The 27,999-nt window shown below is 47.3% G+C and overlaps 3 protein-coding genes across 6 annotated transcripts; all 3 read right to left on the bottom strand.

The window, feature by feature from the left end:
* Positions 1–100: 100 nt before the first annotated feature.
* Fam50a (family with sequence similarity 50 member A) lies at positions 101–7,126 on the bottom strand. 3 transcript variants are annotated; one of them, XM_050125027.1, is made up of 13 exons: positions 6,883–7,125; positions 5,601–5,685; positions 5,401–5,500; positions 4,767–4,912; positions 2,522–2,598; positions 2,340–2,406; positions 1,938–1,999; positions 1,696–1,772; positions 1,299–1,353; positions 1,065–1,113; positions 912–982; positions 672–782; positions 101–297 (listed from the first exon to the last, which is right to left on the bottom strand). In XM_050125027.1, the coding sequence occupies exons 1-13, from the start codon at positions 6,991–6,993 to the stop codon at positions 289–291; spliced, it is 1,020 nt and encodes a 339-aa protein (XP_049980984.1). In that variant the 5' UTR covers positions 6,994–7,125; the 3' UTR covers positions 101–288. The 3 variants fall into 3 exon arrangements, 2 of the variants coding, with proteins under 2 accessions (XP_049980984.1, XP_049980983.1); XR_007589135.1 differs by having other exon boundaries at positions 1,065–1,353; positions 6,883–7,126; XM_050125026.1 differs by having other exon boundaries at positions 912–1,353; positions 6,883–7,126.
* Positions 7,127–8,507: 1,381 nt separating this feature from the next.
* Gdi1 (GDP dissociation inhibitor 1) lies at positions 8,508–15,529 on the bottom strand. Of its 2 annotated transcripts, XM_050125079.1 has the most exons (12): positions 15,378–15,529; positions 15,166–15,286; positions 13,920–14,027; positions 13,685–13,784; positions 13,392–13,526; positions 12,778–12,976; positions 12,400–12,531; positions 11,167–11,266; positions 10,157–10,328; positions 9,751–9,895; positions 9,594–9,648; positions 8,508–9,499 (listed from the first exon to the last, which is right to left on the bottom strand). In XM_050125079.1, the coding sequence occupies exons 2-12, from the start codon at positions 15,208–15,210 to the stop codon at positions 9,347–9,349; spliced, it is 1,344 nt and encodes a 447-aa protein (XP_049981036.1). In that variant the 5' UTR covers positions 15,211–15,286; positions 15,378–15,529; the 3' UTR covers positions 8,508–9,346. The 2 variants fall into 2 exon arrangements, with proteins under 2 accessions (XP_049981036.1, XP_049981037.1); XM_050125080.1 differs by lacking the exon at positions 15,378–15,529 and having other exon boundaries at positions 15,166–15,330.
* Positions 15,530–15,846: 317 nt separating this feature from the next.
* On the bottom strand, positions 15,847–23,346 carry Atp6ap1 (ATPase H+ transporting accessory protein 1). Its single transcript, XM_050125078.1, has 10 exons — positions 23,143–23,346; positions 22,711–22,837; positions 20,268–20,342; positions 19,826–20,019; positions 19,212–19,252; positions 18,541–18,626; positions 17,942–18,180; positions 17,224–17,271; positions 16,910–17,138; positions 15,847–16,711 (listed from the first exon to the last, which is right to left on the bottom strand). Exons 1-10 carry the CDS (start codon positions 23,289–23,291, stop codon positions 16,502–16,504), a joined length of 1,398 nt encoding a protein of 465 aa, XP_049981035.1. The 5' UTR covers positions 23,292–23,346; the 3' UTR covers positions 15,847–16,501.
* Between the last annotated feature and the right edge of the window lie 4,653 nt (positions 23,347–27,999).

The following is a 27,999-nucleotide window of genomic DNA, read 5'->3' as shown; positions in this document are numbered from 1 at the left end:
GGCATGCATGCACATGCATGAACACATGCATGCATGCACACACACACACACACTCTCTCTCTCTCTAAAAATAAAGCACAGGTTCTTATAACGTAGGCACTCCAGCTCCAATGTGAACTTTTTTATTGTAAAAGAGAAAAACAGTAATGACAATATTAGGGCCAGAGAATAGCAACTAATATCCTCCCAGAGTGCTCTGGCATGATCCCAGGGAATCTAGGCACCTGGAGCCCTGAAGACATGAGGGACACTCTGGGGAAAGTGAAGATCATGCCCACTTCTGGATGCTCACCGGATCTGGTGTGAAAAAATGGGGACACATGAAATAAGGAATGGAAGCCAGGAAATAAATAGGGGCAGGCTAGCATATCACTTCTGATTCTCCTCCTCCTCTTTCTTTCTCTCTGTGTGTTATAATGGTCTTACTATGTAGCCTAGAGTATCTGGTAACTTGGTGCTCCTCTTGCCTCAATCTCCCCTGTGGAGAGATTACAGGTATGTTCTACCATGTCAGATTAGTTATCTCTGGTTTCCTGGCAGGATGGTTGCAGATCACTAAAAGCTGAGATGACTCCCATCCCCTGACTTTGAACTGCCAGAACCAGCAGTGGGACACCAAGAAGTGGCTTCCCAGGACCTAACCTTCCTCCCTGCCTTCCCTGCCTCCTCACCGTGTACTTGTCCCATTTCTTCTCTGGGTCATAGGGCTCCCAGCGACTGGCAGGAAAGATGTGCTTGTTCTTCTCATACCAGCTCCTCAGCACCACTTTGCCTGCATGTGACTGGGGAATGAAGGCTGTGATTCAGGGCCATCCTACCTGACCTTGCCTTCCTGTGACTTCTCCCCAAGGATAACCCCAATGTCAGGCTCAGGATGTCTTTGCCTGCCCAGTACCCTGGCACTATCATACCTCATCCTTCTCCACAGTGGCATCACTGAGCAGTCGTACATCATCATGAACATCGAAGTTGAAGAGTGGCCCTGGAGGGGAGAAGCAGTAATCCCAAGGCCATACTACTGCCTTTCCCAACATATTAGAAAAAGCTAAGCTAGAATCACTCACCACTCTTTCCTCGTGCTTTGGTGACGATGAAATCGTAGAAGCTGTGATGCTAGGAGCAGAGGGTGGAAAAGGCAAGCTTGATGATCCTTCTAGGTCTCTATCACCCACTCCCCACACTCCTACCTGCAGGGTGGGAGCAGGCACCACTGTACCTACTAGCCCTGGAAGAGTGCACAACAGTATAGTGACTCTCCTATGAAACAGTGTGCATGACTCAGGGTTGAAGGGACTCACGTGGGGGATGATTAGGTCCTCCTTGATATACATGAGCTGCTCCACCCCTGCAGACCTGAAAGAGATTGGAGGGGATGAATACCTGGAAGTCAGTGAGTTGGCACAATACTTTAAGCCTTAATGCTTAAGGGAAGCTGTGTAGTTTAGTGAACATGGGATAGGAGTCCCAGTGTCCTCCACTTCTGGACCATATCACCAAAGCAGGGCTCTCTCACCTAAGCTTTCTACAGCAGGAAGTTAAGAAAAAAGAGCACAACTCTCCTCTTTGAGGAGCACAGTGCTCAGCACAACATCTTCCCAGCAGTGGAGCAGTCAGCATGGTTGTCTGATACTCTGGCTGGGGAGGCAGGCTCTTCAGGTGCATAACACAGGCACACACAGTACATAGCTTGCTCACCTGAGCTCACTGAAGTCTTTGCGCAAGATCTCGAGTGCTTTCTGCAGGAACTGCTGCATGGTGTTGCCCTTTTTCATCTGCAGAAGCAGGTATACCAGTGAGTTGGGAAGGAAAGACAACGGTCCAAAGAAATACCTCCAAGAAGACAAAGATCCATCCTGCTATCCACAGAGGTTTCCCAAGCCAAGACTGTCAGTTGCTTTCTATTGAACTCAAGACAAAGGAGCCCTTCCATTGCCTACCTTAACTGTGCGCCGATGTCCAGAGCCATCCCAGTAACTAAAGGTGATTTCAATCTCTTCACCTACAAAGAATAGTTGCCTCTTGGTCTAGAGACCCAAGTGCCCAGAGTTCCCTTGGGGCTACATAGCCAAGGTGAATATTTGCAAGAGAACTTCTTGAGTCTTAGTCCTGTTTTTTCACTGCCCCAACTCTGGATCACACATGTTCAACTCTACTAGAACTTACTGTTTTTGTGTCTGTTTTGTTTTTGACTTTTCAGGATTGGGTCTCATGTAGCCAAGAATGGCTTCAAACTAGCCATGTAGCTAAGGATGACCTTAAACTTCAGATCCTCTTGCCTTAAGCTCTTGAATGCTGAGATAACAGGCCTAAGCAACTGTATCTAGCTATATAGTACTTACTCTTGATTTTCTCCTGCTTGGCTTCCCATTCCTGACGCAGCTCTTCTCGAAGCCGATTTTCTTCCTCCTGAGAGGAAATGGACAAAGGATGAGGTTAAGGGCTGCTCCCTGAGCAATAGTCTCCACCAAGGTCAACTTTATGATCAATACCAAAGTCAACACCAGAGCCAGGCAGTTTTTACCTCCCTGTCACGGTCAGGCAAGAAGCTCGTGTCTACATCAGGGTTCTTCCCCAGTTTCCTTTTCTTTGTGGTAATTTCTAGAGCAATGAGACAAACATCTTACCATTTTTCAGAAAACGATTCTGTGGTTTTGTTTTTAGATAGTGACATTTATGTAACTCTGAGTGACCTGAAACTCTCTTATGTAGACCAGAATGGGCTCAAACTCAGAGATCTACCTACCTCTGTCTCCTGAGTGCTGGGATTAAAGGCATGTGGCACCATGGTTTTGATCTCCGTGGACCTGTCTGTCTGTAAGGTCTCTCAGGCAATTGGAACATGTTTTAAGAACTACTGACTTAGCCAGGCTTGATGGAACACACCTTTAATCCCAGCACTCTCAAGAGGAGAGGCATGTAAATCAGGGTTTAGCCCAGCTTGGTGTACACAGTGAGTGCCAGACATACCACAACTACAGTTAAACCTTGTCTTAAAAATAATCATTCATATGATGGTGTCACACACCTTTAATCTCATCATTCAGGAGGCAAAAGAAGGCAGATCTTTGGGAGTTTGAAGCCAGCCTGGTTTACAAAGCAAGTTCTAGAACTGCTAGGGCTATTACACAGAAAAGCCTTATTTCCAAAAACACTAAAATAAATAAATAAAATAAAAATAGAGGGAAAAACAGAACTACTAACCTAAATAAATAACAAGCATAAACTAAAAGAAATAATCATAGATGCCAGGGAGCTGGGTGTCTAGTTCCTATTGCTAAGACCTCAAAATGATGGAAAGGGAAAACTCACCACCAGTGCTTTTCAAAAGTCTCAGTGAACTCGGGGTAGTGGCACATGCCTGTAATCCTAGCACTCAAAAGGCTGAGGCAACAGCACTAAAATTTAGAGCTCAGCCTAGGATATACAGTAAGACTATCTGAAAGAAAAAGATCCCACTAATACACAGTGAGCTTGAGAACCTTTCCACTATCCTGTGCAATCTAGAATTGCTCTTAAGGTAGATGCAAGCAAGATGACTATCAAGGTCAGACTGAGCTACTTAAGACCCTGTCTCAAAATAAATCAAGCACTACTTGCCACCTAAAGCCCTGAGCACTACTGAATGTATATCTAACTCAACAAGCTACCTAATGGTATTATTTCAGATATAGTTGGGTTAAATGTACCACTAAAGTGGAAGGGCCCAGTGTGGTGGTAAATCTCAATAAAAGAAATTTAAAACAATTACAGCGGCAGGAAACAATCACAGGAAGGGGGACCTACATGACTAAGATAACAGCTATTACCTCTTATTCCAAGTCCTCAAATGCGTCCTTTGTCCTGTTATTTCAGTCCAACTGTTTCACTTCATTATCTACTCGTCCTAACCTTCTCCCATCTCTGCAACTAATAAAATCCTCATCCTTCATACCCAACACAACTATTCCCCATGTGACTCTTTCTCTCACATGAATCTAGTGATTTCCCCTGGGTTCTAAGGAAAGCAGCATTCCTGAGTGTCCGGAGTCCATACTGACTGTGTAGCCTGGCTAGGCACAGAACAGATATAGAAACATAGGGCTGTACATTAGAGGCACTGGATTTCAGAAGGTATAAGATCAAATTCACCAATCACTACCAGTGCCCAGTGGCCACCTGTGGTGAGCAGTTACAATACCTGGCAGTGGCCAGGCATGGCACACACTTTAATGCCAGTACTCAGGGAGGCAGAGGCAGGTGGATTGGTGTGAGTTCAAGGCCAGTCTTGTCTACAAAGTGAGTTCCAGACAGCCAGGACTATTACACAGATAAACTCTATTTTGGAAAAACAAAACCATACCAAATCAAACAAACAAACAAACAAAAAAAAACCTCACAATACCTGGCAGTGTAGTCACAAACATTCCCATTATTTCAGAAAGTTTTAGCAGGCTATCCACTCCCCTCAGTTTATCCTGTGTGCCCCAAAGGACAGCTTCTGGATCCTTTTAGACCAGGCACTAGTCCTCTGGTAACTTCCCACACTGGTGGCTCCCGTACAGGGACTATTGGCCTAGCTCTGACTCAGTCTCCTGCTGCCAGTACCTCTGTACTTCAGCTTTAAAACCATGGTGCTGACTCAGTTCTGTTTTCTCTTACCCTGTGTGAAACTGGGGACCACAAGCCCAGTAGGTGACCAGGGCTAAAAAATGAGTGTGCTTCTTCCTTTGCCGGCCCAAATGTTAGCCCAAATGCCAGGACAGAGCTCTGGCTGGCAGTGCCCTCACCTTCCCTCTCCAGTTCCTCCTCATACATGGCCACCTCTTCCTCCTCTTCACCTCCCTCCTCTTCTTCCTCCAAGGTGAAGGACAGGCTAGAGATCTTCCGCTTGGCCTCCTTCTTGCGCTCCTTCTCTCGCAGCTTCTCTAGCTTCCTACCAAGGCATGGATGGCCATCATGCCTCATGTTCCTGCCCTGAGGCCCCTTCTCTGACCCAGAGCCACTGTGTGCCTAGCAAGGGTCCACTTAGCACAGGCTGGATTTCCCCAGCACCCCAGAGGGATTCTATTTGCCCTAGTTTACTTCAAGCTCAAGGGCAGGGCTCTGATTATGACACACCAAGCATAAAGGACACAGGGGTCATGGGACAGAGAGGAATGGGGACAATGCAGGCTGTTCAGGCACCCAGTAAAAAGAAAGGGCTCAGAAAGGACTCACCACCTTTACAGAGGAACAGAAAGAAAGATAAACCTGGAAAGTGAGAACCAGTGTGGAGCTCAATAGATACCACAACTGCTCCCAAAGCAGAAAATGGGGTCTCCCTGTGGAATGGGAATGGGAACAGCCTGACCCACCCCAGGAATTCCCAAGCACTAGCTGTACTATAAAGGGAGGACTGCTTAGAGAGGATGGGGGACCCACAGCTGTAACTCCTTTGACTGTTCCTTTTTTGCCAGCTGCTTCTCTCTCTCTTTCACCAGTGCCTCCTGTTTGGCCTTCATGTCATTCAGGGTCACGAGACCTGTGAGGCAAGGAGATAGGGGAGGAAAGGCTGGTCATCCAGGGCCAGTGAAGGAGTAGCTCCTGGCTCTGGAAGAAGGTGGTACAAGTGTCTTGCTTACCCACGGTACTGGACTTGAGCTCTGCTTCCACAGCGTCATAGTGGGCAGAAAACTTCTTATCAATGTTGGATTTCATTATATTCTCCTGCAGGGGAGGGACACATCAGTGAAGGTCATCCACCACTCCACTGTGGAAGTGAAAGAGTGACTATGGGTCCCAGATCGGTACCCAGACACACTATGATAGAATCTTAGAAAACACATACACCCTTCCTTTTCTAGGTGGAAGGGTCCATGAAGCTACGAAGGCTAAAGTAGCCAAAGGTCATCCTTTCCTTGTCATTTCTAAGCTGCTCTGGCCTCTTCAGGTCTCCAGCTGGGCATCAGCACTCCCTCAGTACCCTACAGCCACCACCATACTCACCTTTGGCCTTTTTTCTTACCCAGCCTTTAAGTTGAAGATCCTGAGACCCAAACCATGGAATTTCAGGAAAGAATAAACAAGAAAATGAGGGATCCCTGTGAGAATTTTCCTTCTTTTTGGCCCAGGATGCTGTCAGCAGTCATCCAGGTCACTGTTCTTCAGTCCAGTCCTATCTTAATAGGTACCATTTAGGTCCCTCTCTGACCAGGATTTCCAAATGAATGGCCAGCAGAAGTATACTTCCAGCTGCCACTGAGGCAATGAGGTCAGAACTAGAGAACTACGTGTAAATCCAAGCATGACTGAGGGCTGATGATGATGATACCTCCATCTGAAGGCTGGTTCTTGGGTTTGGCTTCTCACATTCCTAGATAGGGCCTGTTCTCACCTGGAGAGCTAAGGCCCTGCTTCTGTTAGGAGTCTTGCCAAAGGATTAAGCCAAGGTCTCCTTGGTACCACGCCCCTGAATCCAGTGGCCACTCACTGAAGAAGCCCTGAGGGACGCACTAGTAGTCTGGGATGCTAAAGGCTCTGGAACGAGCTTCAGGGGCATACTCCTGTGCCTCTCCACAGGAAATGTATGTATCGGAAGCCTGGAAACATGAACTAGGAAACTCTGTGCTCAAGTCTCACCCAACATCAGTGCCACCACTGTGGATCCCTCCTGCTAAAGTTTTCACAGGCTAGTGGTCTCAATCTCTGACAAGGCCCAACACTGAGCCCACTTTACAGAATACACTGTCTCAGCTGGCTTCCAATACCAGTCAGAGATGCAGAACCAAGTCCCGCCCCCGGTACGGGGCCCGCCCTCTGGGCTCTCCTAGCCCGCCTAGGGGTCTCCCAGAGTCAAGCAGCATGAGACCGCCGGGGGGGCCCGCACGAAGCGCATGCTCTGAGGCGCCCCGGCCTGGCCCACACCTCTGCGATCCTCTGCTTCATCTGCTCCATTTGCTCACGCTGTTTCTCCCTTTTCTTCATCAGGTGCATGGCGCGGCCCGCCTCGCTTGCGGCGCCCTTATACTGAGCCATAGTGACTATGGCTATGGCTGTGGTGGCGGCGGCGGCGATGAGCGGCGGCGATGAGCGGCGGCGATGAGCGGCGGCGATGAGCGGCGGCGGAGACTTCTGCCTGAAGGAGTCCTGGCTAAGGCGGTTTAGTCAGCTGACTATGACGTCACCAACCAGGGAACGTACAGACGCTGGCCCTGCCTTACGCTCCCCCCCCGCCCCCCCCCGTGACTCTGGCACGTGATCACACCTCGCCCCACCCCACAGGAGGCTGGGCTCCTTTCCTCACCGTGTTTTGATAAACTACAAGTTCTCCTCGCTCTATTGTGACCGAGCTGTGTCCCCTAGTTTCTTGCACGCCCTCAAAGTTAACTGCTGTCTTAAGCTATAACTACAGTCTCCTTAAAGTCTCCTGTTGGCCCCAAGACTGAGCACAATGCTCCCCTGAGTTGGTTCTTAGAGCTCTTGAGCTATGTCTCATGGTCAGGTGTCCTCATAACTTTGAAGCTATTTCCCCTACTTTGTCACAGACTGACACTTATTTGGCTTGGCGGCTTGGATTTTTTTTTTTCCTGAGACAAAATTTCTCTGTGTAATCTTAGCGGTCCTGGAACTTACTTTATAGACCAGACTGGCCTCAAATTCACAGACCTCTGCCTGCCCTGCCTCCGAAATACTGTCATTAAAGGCATGAACCACTACCTCTTGGTGGCTTGGATTTTTTTTTTGTTATCATCCAAGGCTAAGTATAGGTCCCTTTGCTTCCCTAGGACTGAAGCTGGCTCCTAATCCCAGCTTGAAAATTTGAGTGTAAGACTGAAGAGATGGCTCAGTCAGTGATGGGTACTAGAGAGGTACTTCCAGAGGACCCAGGTTCAAATCCTAACAACCACATAGCAGCTCACAAGAGATTGTAACTTCAGTTCTTGGAGATCCAACTCCCTCTACCGGCCTTTGCAGACAGCAGCCATGCAAGTGGTGCACATTTGTCTAAGGAAAACACCCATACACATAAAATGTTAAATTTGTATATATATGTGTGTGTGTGTGCGTGCATGCATAAGTCATGGAACATGTGCAGAGGTCATATTATGGAACCGGGCTCCAAAGAGGTTGCCTGGAAAGTGCCTTTATCCATAGAGTGCTTCCCGGCCTCAGAGAGCCTAGAATAGCCTTGAACCCAAAGTCTCCACACCTAGATGCCTTCTCTAAGACTTAGAAACCACTACTGCAGCTGGGCAGTGGTGGCACACACCTTTAATCCCAGCACTTAGAAGGCAGAGGTAGGCAGAGTTCAAGGCCAACCTGGTTTACATAGTGAGTTCCTGGACAGCCAGAGCTCTTTCACAGAGAAATCATGTCTCAAAATATCAAAAAGATAAAAAAAGAAGCCACAAGTGCAAAGATGATACAACACCAGTTGCTGATTTGACCTGCTTCACCCTTGAGTATACAGTTCTAATTCCAGAAGCTAAACTGCTGCATTCCTGCAAAACAACCCAACAAACTTTGAGCAAAGAATCTAAAGATCCAGATTCAGGTTTCAACAGTTTTATTGGGAGGTTTCTGTTTTCTGTGAAATACACTAGAGATTGAGGAAGGGGACACATTCACTTTGCAAGATAAGGGTTTCCCACCACTAAGGGAAAAGACATGGGGCAGGGCATACTGGGGTTTGGATCCACTTTCCCACCTCCTTCTGCTTTGCTCACATTTGCTTTTTATCAGAGAACACAACACAAAGACAAGAAATTAAAAATAGATCAATCCCCAGAGGAGGCCACCTAAACCTTCACCCAACCCAGACTTTGCCAGGGCTGGGAGAGGCCAGGGCAGCTCACTCTACAGCCCCAGGCTGCACAGAAAGGCTGAGGGACAGACAGGTAGGCTATAGTTAATAAATTAGAATAAATTATAAGGGGGAGAAGGAATGCAATTTTGTGCTGGGAGGGGTCCCTTCTCTCCAACACATAAGAGTTGGGGGAGAAGACAAAGGCCACTACATAGGGAGTAAGAACAGTGGGGGCAGAGTCAGTTTTTCCTCTACTCCTTCCTAAACAGCAGAATTAGGGTGTACATGTACACACACACATACATACATACATACATACATACACACACAGGAATCCTCTTTTCCTAGAACAAAGGTAGGCCAAGAAAGAGGATACTATCCAACCCCCATCTCCCAAACTATCGCTAAGGTTAAGGATTTGGTCGGTGAATCAAATCAATGAGGTGGGTGATCGGAATGCGGTGGGGGAAGCAAAAGATGCTGGAAACAGGGATGTGCCCAGCCATATCATCTTCCCTGCCCCAGAGAAGGACATACAGGATGGGGAGAGGGTAGTAGGGGCTGGATGAGGAGAGTCAGCAATCACTGATCAGCCTCTCCAAAGACATCATTCTGTTTGCGCTTCATGTTCTCAAAATCAAAGGCAGACCCAGCCATGCGTTTGTAGATATCTTTGATGTCATTGCAGGTGGTCTCAAAGTGTGTGGTGGCATCATAGGAGCAGGAACAAAACACCTGTAAATAGGCAAAGACCCAGGACTCAGAGAAGTCAGACAGAGGATCTTGGGTGTGCATCAAGAGGCAGGGCTGACTGAGACAGGTTTCTTACCTGACTCTCAGAACCATCATCAATGGGTTCATACAAATCACTTATAGCCACAAACCTAAAGGGGAAATGGAAGACAGAGGGAGATTAAAGTTTCACAATAGGCCTTGTCCATTCCTGGTCTTCAACCCAGCCTTCCCAGTTTGGCTCAGCCCCTCACTTCTGGTCAATGGGTTCCAACAGCTCCAATGCAGGCTCAACTTCCTTTTCCGGTTCTGCAGTCTCCACGGTGGTGCTGGCAATGGCTATGTATTTGCCCTGTGCTGCCACGTTGTGCGCATAGGAGATCATGCACACATAGATGTCTGACCACAGGAAACACTCAGTTAACATATGCCAGGGGAAATGACCACACAAAAAGGTAGTTCTTAGGAAATGGACAGGAATCTGGCCCACCTGCCCCTCCCCAGCCCAACAAGCAGACAGCATTTAAACTGTCGCTCTCATAAAGAAAAGGCCATCCAATCCCAGGTATATTCCATAACAAAATGTCACACAAATCCCCAAGACTTCCTGTGAGAATAGAGGCATAGCAACAGAAGGCAGTCCCTCATGGCTTGGCCTACCTGACTTCCTGTTGACCTGGTTCTGAGGGATGATAATTTGACAGGAATTAGCATCATTGGTGTTCTTGATGGGGTGGCTGAGGATACAGATGATGCGAATAACCTGGCCAGCCTTCCGTACACGGTCTGGGATATAGCTAGGGTCACAGATCAGCTGCTTGCAGCGGGCCACCTGTAAAGGCACCAGATGACTTTACCCCTTGCTCTGTGTAGTAGTAAGCCAAGTCAAAAGTCAAGCCAGGCAGCTGAGTTGTCATCACCACCCCTCCTATGCACACAGTCCCTTTCTTGAAGCTCAGAGAGGTGAGCCCTCACATGCAGGGCTAGGTGGTGACCCTACTGCTGAAACACAATGATCACAAACACTTTTTTTGCTGTTGATGGGGTTTTTGTTTGAGTCTATTTGGCCCAAACTGGTCTGAAACTCAGGATCTTCCTCCCTGAGCCACCTCAGTGCTCATGCACCACCATACCAGGCTAAAGGATGCTTTTTTGGGCAGGGACACATGTCTCAGTTAGTAGAATGCTTGCCTATCATGCATAAAGCCTTAGGTTAGATTTCAAGCACTGCATAAACCAGGTATGTTGAAACACACCTGTAATCCCAGCATGAAGAAGGTGGAAGTGCAAGAATTAAGAGTTCATCCTCAGCTATATAGACTATTTGAAGCCAGCCTGGGATACATGATACCCTTTCCAAAAGAATGCTTTCCGGACAACAGACACAGCATGTGACTTCTGAAGATTATGTCTGGATTTAACTCCATCTGCCTCTGCCTCCCTAGAACTGGAATTACAGGCACGCACCACCTTACCTAGCAATTTGAAGGATACTTTCTGTCAACAGGAATAGCTATGTAGACTTTTATTGATCTCCTAGTTCCTAGCTATAAGGCTCTCAGGGTTAAGCAACAGCAAACTTATCAGCAATAAGGCTCCCTATGAACATAGCCCTAAAAAAGACTAAACCTTAACTGAGCCACAGTAACAAATGCACAAGGCATAATTACCTCTCCCTCAGATTTCACACCCACCACCTTGCCATTCTCCATGATGATGTCATCCACAGGTTTGTTCAGCATATATGTTCCCCCGTAGATGGCACTCAATCTGTAGTAAGGAAAATGATGGGGAAGTCTTCTCAGAAGAATGGGGACCAAATCTACTGTACTATTCCCGCCCTACCAGTGAGATAGAGAAAACTGCCCAGGTAGGCAATAGTTAACTCCAACTATTTCAGGTATCCTTCCTATGAACTTGGGGCCCATCTTGGCATACTCCTTCCTCTCTGGAGCTTCAATCCAGAATATTCTATTTTGCAAAGGGCCAGTGAGCATAGCATAAAGGAATAGCTCCCCAAAGAAAGAGCCCAGGAATTCAGAATAAAGGACTCTCTGGAAAAGAGCTAGCTTGCAAGAAAGCTGCACCTCAAGGTTCTGGGGTCCTAGAATTAGTACTCGTGCTACCAGGAGCTGGGGAAACTATGTTAATAGTGATCATCTCATTTACTTTGTATTTCATTTACTATTTAAATATTTTTTATAGTCACTATTTTATGTGTATGTATTTTATTTGCTCGTGTCTGTATACCACATGAATTCTTGGTGCCTGAGGAAGTCAGATGAGGGTGTTGAATTCCCTAAAACTAGAGTTATGAACAGTTGTGAGCTACCATGTGGGTGTTGGAATTGAACCTGGGCCCTCTGTGAAAATAAGTGCTTTTGCTGAGTGGTGGTGGCACACGCCTTTAATCCCAGCACTTGGGAGGAGAGACAGGCAGATCTCTGTGAGTTTGAGGTTAGCCTGTTCTACAGAGTGAGTTCTAGGACAAGCTCTAAAGCTACAGAGAAACCCTGTCTCGAAAAACCAAAAAAACAAAACAAAACAAGTGCTCTTATCTGGTGAGTCAACTCTACTCTGCACTTTAATGTACTAGGGCTATGCCCTCATTACCCAGGGATGGAACAATGTACATGAAGATTAGATGGGAAGGTAGGAGATGTCACAAAAATGCTCAAGGAGATAATTTCCATTCTTGGCCTTAGTCTCTTATTTATTTCATTTTATTTTGGTGTTTCAAGACAGGGTTTCTCTGCGTAGCAGCTCTGGCTATCCTAGAACTCACAGAGATTCGCCTACCTCTGCCTCCCAAATGTTGGGAGGCTTGCACTATCACCTGGCTTATTGGCCTTATTATTACCCATTAATGCCAGCTGGGAGGAAAAAAAAAAACACGTCCTCACCTTGCAAAGCCCTGGGGCAGCTCACCCAAGCCATAGAGTGGGTACAAATATGGGCTCTTGCCATACCGGGCCAAGGACTCACTGTACAACTTGATGCGGTTAATAGTCTCAAGACAGGGCTGATCTAGGTAGCTGGGGAACAAGAGAAGATGCTGTGACAGCAGCATCCCTGCTCACCTTCAAAGACAACAATACCCAGCCTTCCCACCACCCTTTGTGACCTGGCAAAGGTATGGGTCAAATGGAAGAGAGGGATGGAAATGTAACAGGTGAGCTTGTAAAAGGATATGAGGGTGGGCAGTGGATACAATAGGCAGGTATGGGGAAGGTAAGGTGCAAGCCAAAGGGGCTCCTGCCACCAGCCAGCTTTCCCCTCACTCATCAGTGCGGTAGAGCGCCAACGCGTGGCCAGTGAAATCAATGACATCTTGGCCCAGATCAAACTTCCGGTAGACATCGCGCATGCTGGTAGTCTGGGGGTCGACACCCTCAAAGGTTTTGGGGTCATTCTCATCAAAGTTTGCCACAAACACCAAGAATTTTCGGAAGCGTCGTTTTTCAAACATGCCCATCAGATCTGAAGGAAGGGTATTGAGAAGACCCTTTGTATTACTGGGACATAAAACTCCTCTTTCCACCAGAACAGGCCAAGAAAGTTGGCATCCTGGCTCCCACCAGAGCTCAGTCATGTAACCCTGCCCCACCCTTCTCAGCCTCAGTTTTTCTGTTTGTAGGAAAAGGTCGTCCCAGCTCCACTTGGGGATGTTATGGGGATCAGGTAGGCCCTCTGCCAAAAAGAAATCCTCCTCTATGAGCTTCCTTTCTGGCAATTTGCCAGGACAGATACTACTGTCCAATAAAGGTACTATAAAGCAAGGGGCCTCTGGTACTATGTGGAGCTAAGATTAGGCTTAGGCAAATATTTTGCCGATCTTGAGAATAGTCTGCCTCCTCCTATCCCCTTATTCTCTGGTAAGGAGACTCGTACTCACTAGAAGCCAAGGCCTCAGTCTCAGTGGATGGTACTTTGTAGATCTTGCCTCCCTTGTATACAAAGCTTCCCTCTACCACCTTGAAGTCCAGATAACGAGTCACTTCTGTATACAGTAGCATCTTTACTAGCTGACCTGTGTCCAGAGAGAAAAAGGAACATCAGTGGGGCTTCCTTCAAAAGCTCTCAGTTGTCTGACTAACCTTATTCTGGAGCTTAACCCTCCCCTCTGGTCTTCCCAATCACCACTACCCCCCAATCAACCATATACATCATCTTCTTAATCTCCCTCACCATTGGCCATGAGGAATTTTGGGATCAAGTCAACATTCCAGTCTCGGCCACGGCCCATTGACTCAGGGGGCCCTTCCAGCAACTGAAAGCGCTTATATAGCTGAAAGTAGGATAGGAAGAAAAAAAATGTCAAGGACCACCCATCCCTCTCCCACTCTCCTACCCAGCACCCCATGCACCTATGTGAGAAACTAACAAGGGATCTGGGTCTAAGCCTAGGTCCAAGAAGCCTTACCTCCTCCAGGGGTGTGATGGAAGAGCTCTCACCCCCATAGTAGGGGTTCCGGTCCATGTGCAGCACCTTCTTACCATTCACAGACATGATGCCAGACAGTATGCATTCCTAGGGAAGGGGGTGGCATTTACAGCTATATGCCCATTTGCCTTCTGACCTGCATCCCTGATTTGTGCCTGACACAAACCCGCCACAAATCTCACAATGTAAAGCCCTGGCTCTTGTAATGCCTAACACTGGGGAGAGGGAAGATGGTTTCATGTGATGTCTCCTTTATAACCCTGCTGGGCAAAACGGCGAACTACTAGAGCATTAAAGTAGACTTAGGGAGGCAGAGCTTCCACCAGACCCAAGGACAGTCTTCTAGCACCAACAAGCCAAGAAAGTATCCACCTGCTCTGAGCCCACAAAAAGATAAGACAAGGAATCTGGAGAAGAACCAGTTCAAAGGGTCTAAGAAAGGGAAGGCCAGACCTTAAAATCCCAGACCCCACCCTGAGCTGCTCCTCCGTCAAAGGACAGTAGCCCCTGACCCTTCTGGCCCTATCTACCGGTCCAGATTCAAGATGCAAACCAACAAGATTTAGAGGAAGCAGGGAAGACAAACACCCCACCCTCACCGTCACTGTCACTAGCCCAAGGACAAAGGCCGAGGATATATTCAGCCTGAGATCTCCATGGAAAACCGGGTTGGGGTAGAGGGAATGTGCTAACTATCCCCCATTACTGTTGCTTCTAGAACATTCCTTGGGTTTCCCCATCCCCTCCCAAAAGGCAGAAGGGCCGGATGAGAGCCCACCCTTGGAAAGCCCCCATACCCAAACCTTCATACTCCATGCCCTAGTGTGATCACCACAAAATGGTGAGGGATGCTAATCAAGGATGCTAAGCAAGTGATGAGTGCGGGCGATGGGTGGGAGCTGGGTGCAACCGGTCCAGTAGGGGGAGGGGGGAGTTTTCCATCTCAGTGACACAAATAAGGAAAAGGAGAGGGGTCCGGGTTTAAGGCCTAGGGTGCGGGGGTACAGGCTGAAAGGGGGCCCTCTACGGGGACTTGAGAACATGACAGCGCAATAGAGCCGACATCATAAGGTGAGGTAGAGGGGTGGGCGCGGGGCTGACTTTGCCAGGACAGGAGACAGGACCGCAATGATGGCAGAATGAGTCGGGTGGCCAGAGCTCTGCATCACCACGGGGGATGGGAAAGGCAGGATGCATGGCTATGAGCGCCGGAGTTGGCACTTACGGTAAGACCTGTCCCCAGCACAATCACATCGTATTCCTCATCCATGATCAGGCCTTGGTACCAGCGCCCGCTCGACTCCTCCTCCTCCTTCACCACAGCAGCCGCTGCCTTTGCCGCCGCACTGAACCAAAGATGGCGGCTATCAGTCGTTTCCCTATCCCTCCGCCGCGTCAAAGAGTCCCTCTCCCTCTTCGGGCCCTGCCACGCCCTACCGAAATCACTGTTTCCCCCGCTTGTTTTCTGGAAGGGGTTCCGGCGCCTGAGACCCAGCACCAGCACGACTCCGGGTACAACGACGATCTTCACGAGTCCAGAGAAATACGGGGCGGGGCGGGGCGGACCCGCTGCAGGTGCTGCGCCCATAAAGGATCCGTGCGCGGGAGCCGCGCGCGCCCCGCCCCGTCCCGCCCAGCGCGCTCCCGTCCTGCTCTCCTGGGAGTAACAGCAAGGCCCTGTGGTGTGTTTTTGCTGCTGCCAGTATCTCATTGAGAGAGCTACCGTCGTCAGGACTCAGGAGAAATAACAGGCCTCTACCCTAACTTGTTAGAGTGTCAGCTTGCTGAAGATTCTCCCACCTTTCCAGTCTCACCTCCCTCCGGACAGGACCACACCCTGGGAACTTCTTCCCCTCGGTCAAGAACAAATCTACTGTCAGAAATGACAGGAAGCCAAAGCCCAACACATGGCAACACGTCTTTATTTTATTAGGAAGGAAACAACAGAGCAGCCCCATCCCCGCCTCTTGACAGGCAATCCTAATAGGAACAAGTCAGAAACCCAGTGAGCACACTCTGCTCACCAGTCCTCATAGAGGTCTCTTCCTTCTCTGGCCATAGAAATTAAACCCCAGTGTACCGTTCATTCTTAACACATCACCCAAAAACAACACCCAAGCTGGACAGACAGTTAAGTAGTCTTCACACCTCTCAAACTCAAGAAACTTCAAAGTTCATCGCTGTTGCTGGAAGCTTCATAAAGCTTTGGGAGTGAGCATTAATTACACAAAAGCACTATAAACAGCAAGGGATAGTAGCCAAGGGGCAAGAATAAATAAGGGGGAAAGGAGGAAAAGGAACCCTAGAATTAATGTCCCTTCCCCTCATGATGGTGGAACCCGGAAGATTTGCCTAATATCTATGAAGAATATATATACACTTCGTTGGAAGAGAAAGGGGATAGCCCCAGGAAAGTCCCTAAGCAGGCTGAAGAGGAAGCAAAACAGGCTGAGGGTAGTATAGGGTTCATGCTATAATAGGAAGAGGACAAACCCTTCCATCCACTGTGCCAAGATGACAACCTAGACACCAACACTCCCTCAATTCCTTTCTGACACAGGTCACACAATCTGTGTCAAAGTGATGGTGGGGCCCTTGTGGTCATCAAAGCGATCCATGGTCTTGAGGCTGAGTATCATGTGCAGGCCATAGGTGAAGATGAAAAGCATGAAGAGGGTGGTGAGCAGCCCCATCCAGATGCCTGGGGAGAAGAAGCCAGCACAGTCGCTAGCATAGGAGAACTGCTCACCCGTCACATTGAAGGCCTGGATCTAGGAGACACATAGACATGAATCAGAAGGGATTACAAGTTCCTACAGACAGCAAGAGCTGGGGTTCTAGAATCAGTGAACAGTCTATACCTTCAGAAATAGCACAAGGATGGCGCTCTCAAGCCATACTGAGATTTTCTGAGCTCTTCCTCCCTCCCTCTACTGCCACCAGCTTGGAGCCCATCCCCCCTCCAATACCTGGAAGTCGTGAAGAGTCATCTGCCAGAGTGAGGGCACGTTGGTCACAAGGAGATTGCCTTTCTTGCTCAGACTGCTGACATACTCACAGTGGAAAGAATAGATGCTGGGTCCTGTGACTTGGGAAACATTGAAATGGGCAACAGAACCATTGCTGTGGATTTCAAGTCGTTCCATGGTAAACCAGTATCGGGCAGACACTGGGTAAAAGCGACTAGCCAGAATGAATCTGGAGGTAAGAGTAGCAGAGATGTCAGATGAACAGAAAAGAATGGACATACCAGCCCAAACACACTTCAGTCACCAGAACTTACTTAAATGTCACTGTTGCACCAAAGAGTGGTTCATAGGTCAGTGAAAGCCTGCAGGACAAGGTAGAGAGGTGCTGTCAGACCCTAGAAGGACCTTAAGCAAGGTCCTCCTCAAATTGGTTCCAACCTAAGCTGCCCTAGGTTCATCCTTACAATTACATGCCAATACAGTGTCCCCATTTAGCAGATGGGAAAACTAAGGCTCCAGTCAAAACCAAATCAGGAGCAGTTGGAGAGTCAGGACCTAGGTCCAACATCTCCAGCTTACGATTCCTTCATCTGGCTGTCCTGAGTCCCCTGGACCTCTTTCAGCTCCTCCTTAAAGGGCATTTAGCTGCCTGCTGAAGTTTTAGGGGTAGGAGGCCTAGAACTGGTTTTTGGCAGTTGGTCTGCTTTTTGCCCACATGCAATCCCAGGGGTTGAGCTCAAAGAAGGGCCAGGGTCCCAAGGGACTGTGTGATGATAATAGCCCAGAACCCATCAACCAAGGCCTAAAAAGCATGGGAAGGCAAAACTTGTGAGAGGCTCCCTCTCCAGTAACCTCCCAGCAACATCACCCTGTGATACTTTCACCAACTCCTTGGTGAACATACCACACAAAGACCTTCTTCACCCTCAACACATGTACACCTGATCCTACATTCTTGCCCTGTACTGTGCTCACAGTGGCAAGAAGGCCATGTATGATAACAGTCCTTTCTTCCCTGCCTAGTACCCTTACACGGCAAAGGAGTCGTTCCAGAAGGAGCCAGTCAAGTTAAGATTCTCCACACCAAATGTGAGGGAAGTCAAGTCTTTCCACTCGTCTTTGTATGCCACAGAGAAGTTTTGTGCCCAGAACAGGATCCTTGGAACAGTGTCATTGTAACTCACAGGAGGATGGATCATAGGTGCTGCCACCTGAGTCTGAAGCAGCTGGCGACCTAGACCCCCAGTCACCATTGGTACATCACGGGCCACCTGCAGAAACATTCAACAACCTTTCTTTCAACAGTCCTAAAAACAAAGCCTAATCTACTGTAATGATCTTCCTCCCCACCGGGTACCCTGTACACCATCTGAAAGTCCCTAGCCCTGATATTCCATCTCCTTAAACTTATGATCACTTGCAGCAAGTGTGCATGAACACTGCCCAAGTGGTTCACAAACAAGATGGAAAAAAAGGCCCTGTGGATAGAGGAAGCAATCCTTTGTCCACTAATTTCCCAAGTTGAGGACTCCTGGGAGGTCCTGCCTGCGACATACCCTTCCATCTCCAGGCACACTCACCAATAACCTCACAACCCCATGCCCCAGGGCCCCTGCTAGAATAGTACATACTCTAGAAGGGCGGACTGCAGTAAGAGCCGCGGTGTAAGGGACTTCTTCAGACTTGAGTGTGCTCAGTACCTGTCCAATGACCTCATCTGAAGAGTGACAGGAGAACACAGAGCCAAGTCACCAGGTAGTATGCTTAAATACTCCCCACTCTCTGCTTTATAGAGACCTTCTAGACCTTGAGAAAATCAGTGCTGTTAGTCTCTACTGAAGACCCCTAAAACAAGGTATTTCTCCTCCTACCCACTGTGCCAGTCTCTCTGGGGACATCTGTGGCCTTAATCATTGACTCTATAATGCCAAGCCCAACCTTAAGTGAAACAAAATATATAGTGATATAGACAACTCCGTATCTACCCAACTCCCTTTCCATGCAGATAGACTGTCCTTTACAACAAAGACAAGTCCTCCTAATTGCTTTGTATAACGTTAATGGTCTATTAAATCCATCGAATCATTAGACCTGTGCAGAAACTAGGTTCCAGGGTTCTTACACAGGGGGTCATAAGCCACCTCTGTCAGGTGAAGCTGACTACAGAAGCCAGCCACTATGTCCCTACTCAGCTGTTAGCTGCTCTGAGAAATGGGGCCACCCTTGTAGTAAAGAGAAACCAGTTCTATCTTCCTGGCCCAAAGGCAAGATGAGGAAATAAGTCCTCTGGGACCACACTCACCATTGCCTGTGAGGACCTCCCTGGGCGCCATCAGACCGGAGCTATGGATAAGAAGAAAGCAAGAGGCCTGCAGGTTGCTCTTCACTCAAGCTTGCCTGGAGCAGTTCAATGTGGCTCACTACCTTTCTCTCAGCCCTTCCAGCATCTCCTTCCCTGCTAGCCCCACTCACCAAGCCTGTGCACGTCAGCTGCTGCCCTGACAGCCATGAAGAGGCCCAGCTCAGCAGTAGCAGCTAGCCCCTGTACTTCTATTTGCTTCAGTGCCCTGCCTGGAATCCCATTTCCCTTTCCCCATTTTGCGGGTACAGCCCCTGTTCACAGTTCTATAAAGAGGGCCTTAGTGGGTGAAGAGGTTTTTCTACAAGTAAGGGCCATGTCTGCCTCATTTCTGGAGGTCCAATAGGCATAACTCAGTGGTGGATACTTGTAAGTCACAGTCTGACAGGAAGTTATTCCTGTCTCTTCTGGGCATACAAGGAACTTTCTGGAACAGTCTGAAGGTGGTGAACATATGGTGAGGGAATATTTAGCTCAACTCTCCCCAAAGCTCACAGCCTAGGATTTTATCCATCTCTTGAAGTGCAAGGCTGGAAGCTGTGCCACCCAGGCTGTACCTGGCTGTGTAGGGCAGACGGATAAGCAGCAGGGCAGGGAGGCTGGCATTGAGCTTCAGTTCCTTTAGGGTAGCTAGATCCACATGCAGGGGACTAGCCCCAAGCTTCTCCTGAAGGTAGGTGGTCAGAGTGCTGATTGCATACCAGTCCACAGCAGGAAGCACCAGTGAGGAGGGGGCCAAATCCAGGGCATTCTAAAGTTAGGGGAGAGGTGAAAGGCAAAGTAAGCCAGAGAACAATGGGCCTAATAACCTCTAAAAACCTTGCCTGGAAAGCCACACCCCACAGAGATCTTGCAACGGGTTATAAAGTAAATGTCTCACATCTGACACTCAGATCCCAGGCCCTCTACCCTCAAAGCCTCTGGTCCTCTCTCTGGGAGAGAGAGTACAGAATGTATTATCATCTGTCCTCTTAGCTGGGGCTGTGAGCAGACCCTTACCTCCAGGTTAGAAAAGGCACTGTCCTGCTTATTTCCAAACACACCACCGTATGCTGTGAAATCCTCAATGCTTAGCTAAAAGGGAAGCAGAAGAGAGAGATATCCTAGGAGGCTGGGCAAGGAACAAAGACTAAAATTGTGGGGGTGATGCAGGGGCCAGAATTCTCAGGGCTAAAAAACATTACAAGTTAGATTTGGCGTGTAGGGAGGACAGTTAACCACCAGCACTTGTGGTAGGGGTGAATGGAAAGCTCACTCTTTCCTCCCAAGTACTCTGAGGGCAGTGTGACAAGACATTGAAGGTAGTCATGGGGTTGGGAGATCTACAGACAGTTGCCTTATGATAAAGTACAAAACAAGAGTCAACCAGCAAGAACTGGGAAGGGAAGCTGGGGAAGAGGAAGAAGACAGCAACGAACATTTATTGCATGCCTCCTAAGAGGGAAGTAGAAGTCAGAACAAAGGAGAACTTCCATGTTTAGTCTGGATAGGATCCTTTTAAGTGGAAGAAGTCCTTGCTTGCCCCACCATTTTTGGTGGGAGTTAGGAGAGAGGAAAATAATGAAACACAATGGAGGAAACTGGGACTTCTGGGCTCCCAGGACCCCAGTAACTCCAATCTCATGCCCTCCCTCTACAGTCTGTAAGTATCTTAGTCCTCCTCCCTTCAACCACCAGCTAGCTTCCTCTGACTTTTTCCAGTTAGGACCAGAAGGAATCTTAACCAGGTTCCCTAAACTCATTGTGTTTAGTATACATAAGCCTAGCCTCCTTTCCTAGCCTCCTCTTTTTCTATACTTTTCCTATACTCTGTATTATACATGCAAGGTTTTGTTGTACTCAGAACTGCCACTAATCTTTCCTCTAGTGGCTCCATCTCTAGGCAACCTAGCGGACCATCTCATACCCCGGACCCTTTCATTCACTAGGCTCTGGTCACACAAGCACTCCCTTGCCTAGGGCCTTTACACGAGCTACTTTCCTGCCAGTAATGTCCCTCCTCAAGTCACATGACTCCCTCCTGCTAACCTCCTGAACCCTCCTGAAACCCTGCCTGGCCACACTGTTATCTAAAACAGTGTCCTTCCTTATTGTGTTGCCTTAGCCTTCTTCCTTCTATAGACTAAAGGACTGACTAAAGGTCTTCCAATTTAGCTCATTTTTTTTAAGCTGTAGACCAGGCTGGCCTTGAAGTCGGTGAGAGCTACCAGCCTTTGCCTACCAAGTGATGGAATTAAAGGCGTGCATGTACCACTGCCACCAGGCTCCAATTTAGCTCTTAACCACTTGCCTTCACAAGAGTGTCTACTTCCTAACACATACTAAGCACTCTATCATTGGCAAAAGAAGGAAATACCCTAAGATTGGGACACTGTGGCAGATGGTTATCTTCATTTTACACTTAGAAACTGTGGTTTACAAAGATTATTCTACATGCCCCAAGGCCAAAACAGGTGGTAGGACTGAGTTCCAGTCTTCCCTGTTATTTACTACCTTTTGAAAGGACCATTGACTAACATAATCACCACCATCAGCAGACACAGCAAAAGAGGGAGGCCACAAACAAAATGAGCCAGCCAGGCCACTAAAGAGGAAGGGACAAGCAGAGACTTGACATCCTCCTGAACAATAACTTTATACTGCACTAGAACCTTCTCATAGTCCATACTCCTGCTCTGGGTGTACACACCTGGAGTAAAAGCAAAATAGAAGGCTGGCTCAGCACAAAACTGGGGGATAGGTCTGATACCCCCAAGCTGGAAGCATTGTATTATGCTATCTCCAAATCTGGACCTTCAGCAACTCATTTTACCTCTTGAACATTACTTTCATTAGTGGTTAAACCAAGAAAATGATATCAGTTGAGCACAGTATATGTAGCTAAATAAAGAGTCATTCTCCAGTTATTCCTATTACAATTGTAACAGTTAAAAATTACAATTCTAAACCGGGTGGTAGTGGCACATGCCTTTAATCCCAGCACTCGGGAGGCAGAGGCAGGCGGATCTCTGTGAGTTCGAGGCCAGCCTGGTCTACAAAGGGAGTTCCAGGACAGGCTCCAAAGCTACAGAGAAACCCGGTCTCGAAAAATAACAAAAAAAATTTACAATTCTACCAACAATTAGTTATTGGGCAAAGTCACTGATCTTTCCCCAAAGTGAATCTTCTTATCTGTGATAATTCCCCCACATGCTGAGACACCAGAAAATAATGCTGAGTACTAGATAGGTATCTGATGTTTGACTCCTTGCTTCCTAAATCAAGTCCTTGCCATTTTCATGGGTCTCCTGTTCCCACTGAAGCATATTCTACAAATCTTCACAAAAAATCTAGCCACACCTGCTTACCTGTGGGACAAGATCACCACACTTAGGGAACCAGCAGTGGGGGTGGGGCGGGGTCTGCCTCCCGATGACAAAGACTTAGACTGGGGCAGGCTCACCTTGTCCTGCAGGAACAGCAGTACATTGCGGGGGCCCAGCTCCAGGGCAGGGTCTAAGTAGGTAGAAAGCTGCATATCACTGGTGATATGGCCCTCATGTGTGTCGGCCACAGGAGTCCACAGGTCCCTAGAAACGGACAGCAGATAAACTGTCAGATGTGATTGCGGGGCTTGAGATCCTAAGCCCATGGGCGCCCGGCTTCACGTGGGTGGGGGAGGCTGAGAGCTCAACACTGGTCGTCATTCTGAAACAAGCCCATGAATAAGAGACAGACTCCATCTGGGCCTCGAAGCCCCCGGCCAAGGACAGCTCTGGAGTTCAGCGAGGGCGGCTCATCCCCTGCGGCACACAATACCATCCTCATGAACCCCACCTGGCCCGACTCAACTCGGCCGGGCCCAGCCCGACCCGACCTGTCCCAACCCGCTCACCGGTCACTCGACCACAGTACCAGTGGCACCTGCTGCTCAGTGGCCACTGCCGCCGCCGCCGCCACCGCCACCAACGACAGAGGTAGCCACAGGACTGGGAGCCGCCGTGTTCCCATTCGCATCCGAGACACCACTGTTGCCGCCATCATACCCTCAGCCTTCAGTGCCTGGGCCTCTGAGGCCGCTGCAGATCAGATGACCGTCACCTCCACCCGAGCCCCGCCCCCATCTATCTGGGCGGGGCCTTCTCCCATACTCTGTTGTGACTGGTCCAAGATCGTGGCACTTATGACCACTCCTTCTCACTGGTTGGTTGTACGTGTCTCCAGTCACGCACGCTCTAAGTGAGAAAGAAGGCAGAACCGAGCGCTACCGCCTGCTACCTGGCTCTGCTGGGCGGATTGGTTCTATAGAGCCCCATTCTCTAATTTTTTTTTTTCTGTTTTCGTCTTAAAACTCGCAAAACTGGATTTTTTTTCTAAAGATAGACCCTTTGTCTGGTACAGATGAAAAGCTGAAATCACTTAGAATAAGAAGAGGGTCCACCGTACCATCAGAGAACAACAGCCAGCACTTAAAATGGGCAGGTTGGAGGAGGATCTAGGAATTAGAACAGTTGCAGCTTCAGAAAGGAAGGGAAAACCCAGGCGGTAACCCGGTCTGAAGGACAACATTAAGTAACAATGTCAGTGTCATTTGCCACTAAAAAGCGGGCAATACGATGAGAGCAGAGAAGAACATTGTTTCTTTTTACTTAGCAACACTTGCCAACTTCAGCAAGGGCGATCCCACTATAAATCAGGGGAGACTCCTTGTGGGAGGATTATCCTTCTTTGTGATTTGACTGAGAAGGACTGACAGCTAGAGTAAGAAAATGGAAGTCACCGGCACAAACGAACTCACTTTTATGTTCTGTTTTTTGAAACAGAGTTGGAGTATGAACAAAATTCGCTATACAAACCTCAACCTTTTAAGTGCTAGGATTACAACTGTGAGCCACCAAACATGCTTTATTTCTGAACCATTTTTATTTCTTGGTCTGTTGATTACCTTTACAAACACTAAATTCATTCCCACAGTACTACAAAAAGAAAAAGAAAGAAAAATAAACAAGGAAGAGTATAACCAAATCTTGAACTCTTCAAACATATGTGATTAATCTAGATGGTTCTCCACCTGTGGGTCACAACCCCCAAAGACACTGTAAATGCATCTTAATTTGGAAACAGGGACATTTTTTGTTCGTTTGCTTTTTAAGACAAGGTTTCTCTATGTCCCTGGCTATCCTAGAACTCACTCCATAGACCAGGATGGCCATGAGCTCACAGAGACACTCCTGCCTCTCTCTGCTCCTGGGTGCTGGGATTAAAGGCATGTGCCACCACTGCCTGGCTGGAAACAGACAGGGTCATTGCACATATAATCAGTTTATAATAAACTCATACTGATTGCTAAAGTCAAAATATGGAAGGATGGGCCACAGTCTGATGATTGGTGTCATTATAAAAAGAGGGAAATTTGCTGGGTGGTGGTGGTAGATGCCTTTAGTACCAGCATTTAGGAAGCAGAGGCAGGCAGATCTCTGAGATTTCAAGGCCAGTTTGGTCTACAAAGTGAGTTCAGGACAACCAGTGCTACGTAGAGACCAGAGAAACCCTGTCAAGAGAGATAGAGAAAGAAAAAGGAAAATTTATTTACTTCTTGTTTGTTTGTGATGGACTCATATAATCCAAGGTGGCTTCAAACTCACTATGTGGGTAATGATGACTTGAAATTTCTGGTCCTCCTGCTTCACACCTCCTCTTAAAAAAAAGAAAAGAGGAAAACATAGATGCAGACAAGGAAGAAGGAAAAGTGAACAAACAGACTGCAGTGATGCAGCTACAAACAAGGATTTCTGGCAGTTTTCAGAACAACGGGAGAAACAGGAACCAATTCTCTCCTAGAGCCTTCAGAGAAAACTCAGCTACACAAACACCCTTATTTGTGACTGGTACTGTACAAAATTATCAGAACTCTGTTGTTTGTGTGGTTGCTTTTTGGTTTTTCGAGGCAAGGTTTCTCTGTGTAGCTTTGGAGCCTGTCCTGGCACTAGCTCTTATAGACCAGGTTGGCCTCGAACTCATAGAGATCTACCTGCCTCTGCCTCCTTATTAAAGGTGTGTGCCACCACTGCCTGGTTAGAACTCTTTTTTAAGTTAGCTAGTTTGTGACAATTTGCTACAGCACTCTAGGGAACTAATACACTATTTATTTGGCATATATCATAGTAAAAAATATAAGAAGAGTGTTTGTTGGGCTGGGCAGTGGTAGCGCTTGCCTTTAATTCCAGCACTCAGGATTTAGAGGTAGGTGGCTCTCTATGAGTTCAAGGCCAGCCTGGTCTACAGAGTGAGTTCCAGGACAGCTAGGGCTGTTATACAGAAAAACTCAGTCTCTAAAAAAAAAAGTCAAATGCAAATGGACTAGATATTGTTAATGTACTTATTGCCTATATATATTTTATATAGTTATTGTACTTACTGTAAAAACTATATAGTTTTTTCTTACATTAGTTATAGCCTTCTTTTTTATTTTAGACAAAAGGGGAAATATAGTGATATTTTATTTATGTTTTAATAAAGCTAAGCCACTAGAGGTCAGGCAGTGGTGGCTCACACCTTTAATCCCAGGATTTGGGAAACAGAAGCAGATGGATCTCTGAGTTTAAGTATACAAGATCAATGCAGAAATATACCCAAGTGGTGGTGCCTCACACCCTTCATCCCAACACTAGAGGGAATATAAAATGGGAAGAAAGAGAGGATTAGGCTACTTAGTCTGCAGTTGTGCCTTGAATCCCAGCACTCAGGAGGCAGATCTCTGTGAATCTGAGATCACCTGGTCTAACAGACCTAGTTCCAGGACAGCCAGAGCTACATAAAGAAACCCTGTCTCGATAAATCAAAAAGTAATAAACGTATCTGAACATGGTTGTACCTGCCTGTGATCCCAGTACTTAGACAAGAGGATAGGAAGTTCAAACTCAGCTTTGGGCAAATAAGGAGTTCAAGGCCAGCCTGAGTAGCCAGGAGGTGGTGAAGTATGCTTGTAATCCCATTACCTTGGAGGTAGAGGCAGGCAGATCTCTGAGTCTGAGACTAGCTTAGTCTACAGAGTGAGTTCCAGAACAGCCAGGACCACAAGAGAAACCCTGTCTCAAAAAACATAAATATAAATAAATAAATATAAAGAGTTAGCCAGGTGGTGGTAGCACACACCTTTAATCCCAGCACTTACGAGGCAGAGACAAGCCGATGTCTGTGAGTTTGAGGCCAGCCTGGTCTACAGAGGGAAATCCAGGACAGGCTCCAAAGCTACAGAGAAACCCTGTCATGAAAAACCAAAAGTAAATAAATAAACAAACAAATAAATAAATAAAATTAATTGTAAACCTTTTCAGGCATGGTGTTTGTCAGCATGTATGTATATGTACTACATGTGTGCCTGGTGCCAGTGGAGTCCAGAAGAGAGCATTGATGGTTGTGTGTAGCACCATTTCTAATTGGTCTTAATAATAAAAACTCAGAGTCAGATACTAGAGGGTGAAAGCTGAAATTTCAGAGAAGCAGAGCAGCCAGCCACTAGTTCTTACCTCTACTAAATCCTCAGACCGAATGGGGTATCATGTCTCTGTAAATTCTCAGATTGAATGCTTGAGCTCCTGTCTCCACCTCTCTAGTGTTGGGGTTAAAGACGTGTGTCCCAAGTACTAGGATTAAGGTGTGAGCCTCCACCGTCTGATTCTGTTTCTCTTTTAGACTGGATCTACAGATGGTTGTGAGCCACCACATGGTTGCTGGGAATTGAACTCAGGACCTCTGGAAGAGCAGCCAGTGAGTGCTCTTAACCACTGAGCCATCTCTGCAGCTCCCACTACATGGATCAATCTCGTGTAGACCAGGGTGGTCTTGAACTCACAGAGACCACCTGCCTCCTCTTCCCGAGTGCTGGGATTAAAGGTCTGTGCCATCACTGCCTGTCCTGTTTGGCTAACTAGTGACTAGCTCCGCACTCTTATTTTCAGGCAAGTTTTGTTAGATCACTAATAAAATATCACCATAGTTCTGTGTTGCCACATGGGTGATAAGAATCAAACCTGGGTCTTCTGCAAGAGCAGCCAGTGTTCTGTTGAGCCATCTTTCCCCCACACCCTCTCTTCTCCCCCACCCTTTCTCTCTCTCTTTTTGGTTTTTCGAAACCAAAGAAGGAGAGGGTTCTCTCTCCTTTCTTTTTAAAATCTTTTTTGTCATGCTAGGGATAAAACCCAGAACTTTTCACAAGCTAGGCACACACTATTCCAACCACAGTCCTTTGTTGCCATTGTTGTTTAGAGATAAGATCTTTCTAGGTAGCCCTGATTGGTTTGGAACTGGCCATCCAGTTGAGGATGACTTTGAATTCTCATCCTACTTCTACTTCCAGAGTTCTGCAATTAAAGGCTTATGCCAACATGTCTACAGGGCAGAAGATTATATTAATTTTTAAATTTTTTCTATTTTTTATAAATTTATTAATTTATTATGTATACAATATTCTGTCTCTTAACCACTGAGCCATCTCTCCAGCCCAATTTTTGAATTTTTTGAGACAGGATCTCAAGTAGCCCAGAAAGGCTTTGAGTTTGCCATATAGCCAAGGATGATCTGAATAACTACTCTTTCTGCTTCCACCTCCAAAATTTAGGCATTACTGGTATTTGTCATCATGTCTGGCTTACAATGTTTGAAAGTGATATGTAGAGATTAATACTTTACATTGGTATAGACTTTGGTCTATTGATACAAATTTAAGGACGATTTGCTACACCGAGTATAT

The sequence above is a fragment of the Alexandromys fortis genome, unplaced genomic scaffold (assembly GCF_014885135.2).
Source record: "Alexandromys fortis isolate MF-2015 unplaced genomic scaffold, M_Fortis_MF-2015_v1.1 scaffold_225, whole genome shotgun sequence".
Taxonomy (NCBI): Eukaryota; Metazoa; Chordata; class Mammalia; order Rodentia; family Cricetidae; genus Alexandromys; species Alexandromys fortis.
This window is presented reverse-complemented; position numbering and strand designations above follow the sequence as displayed.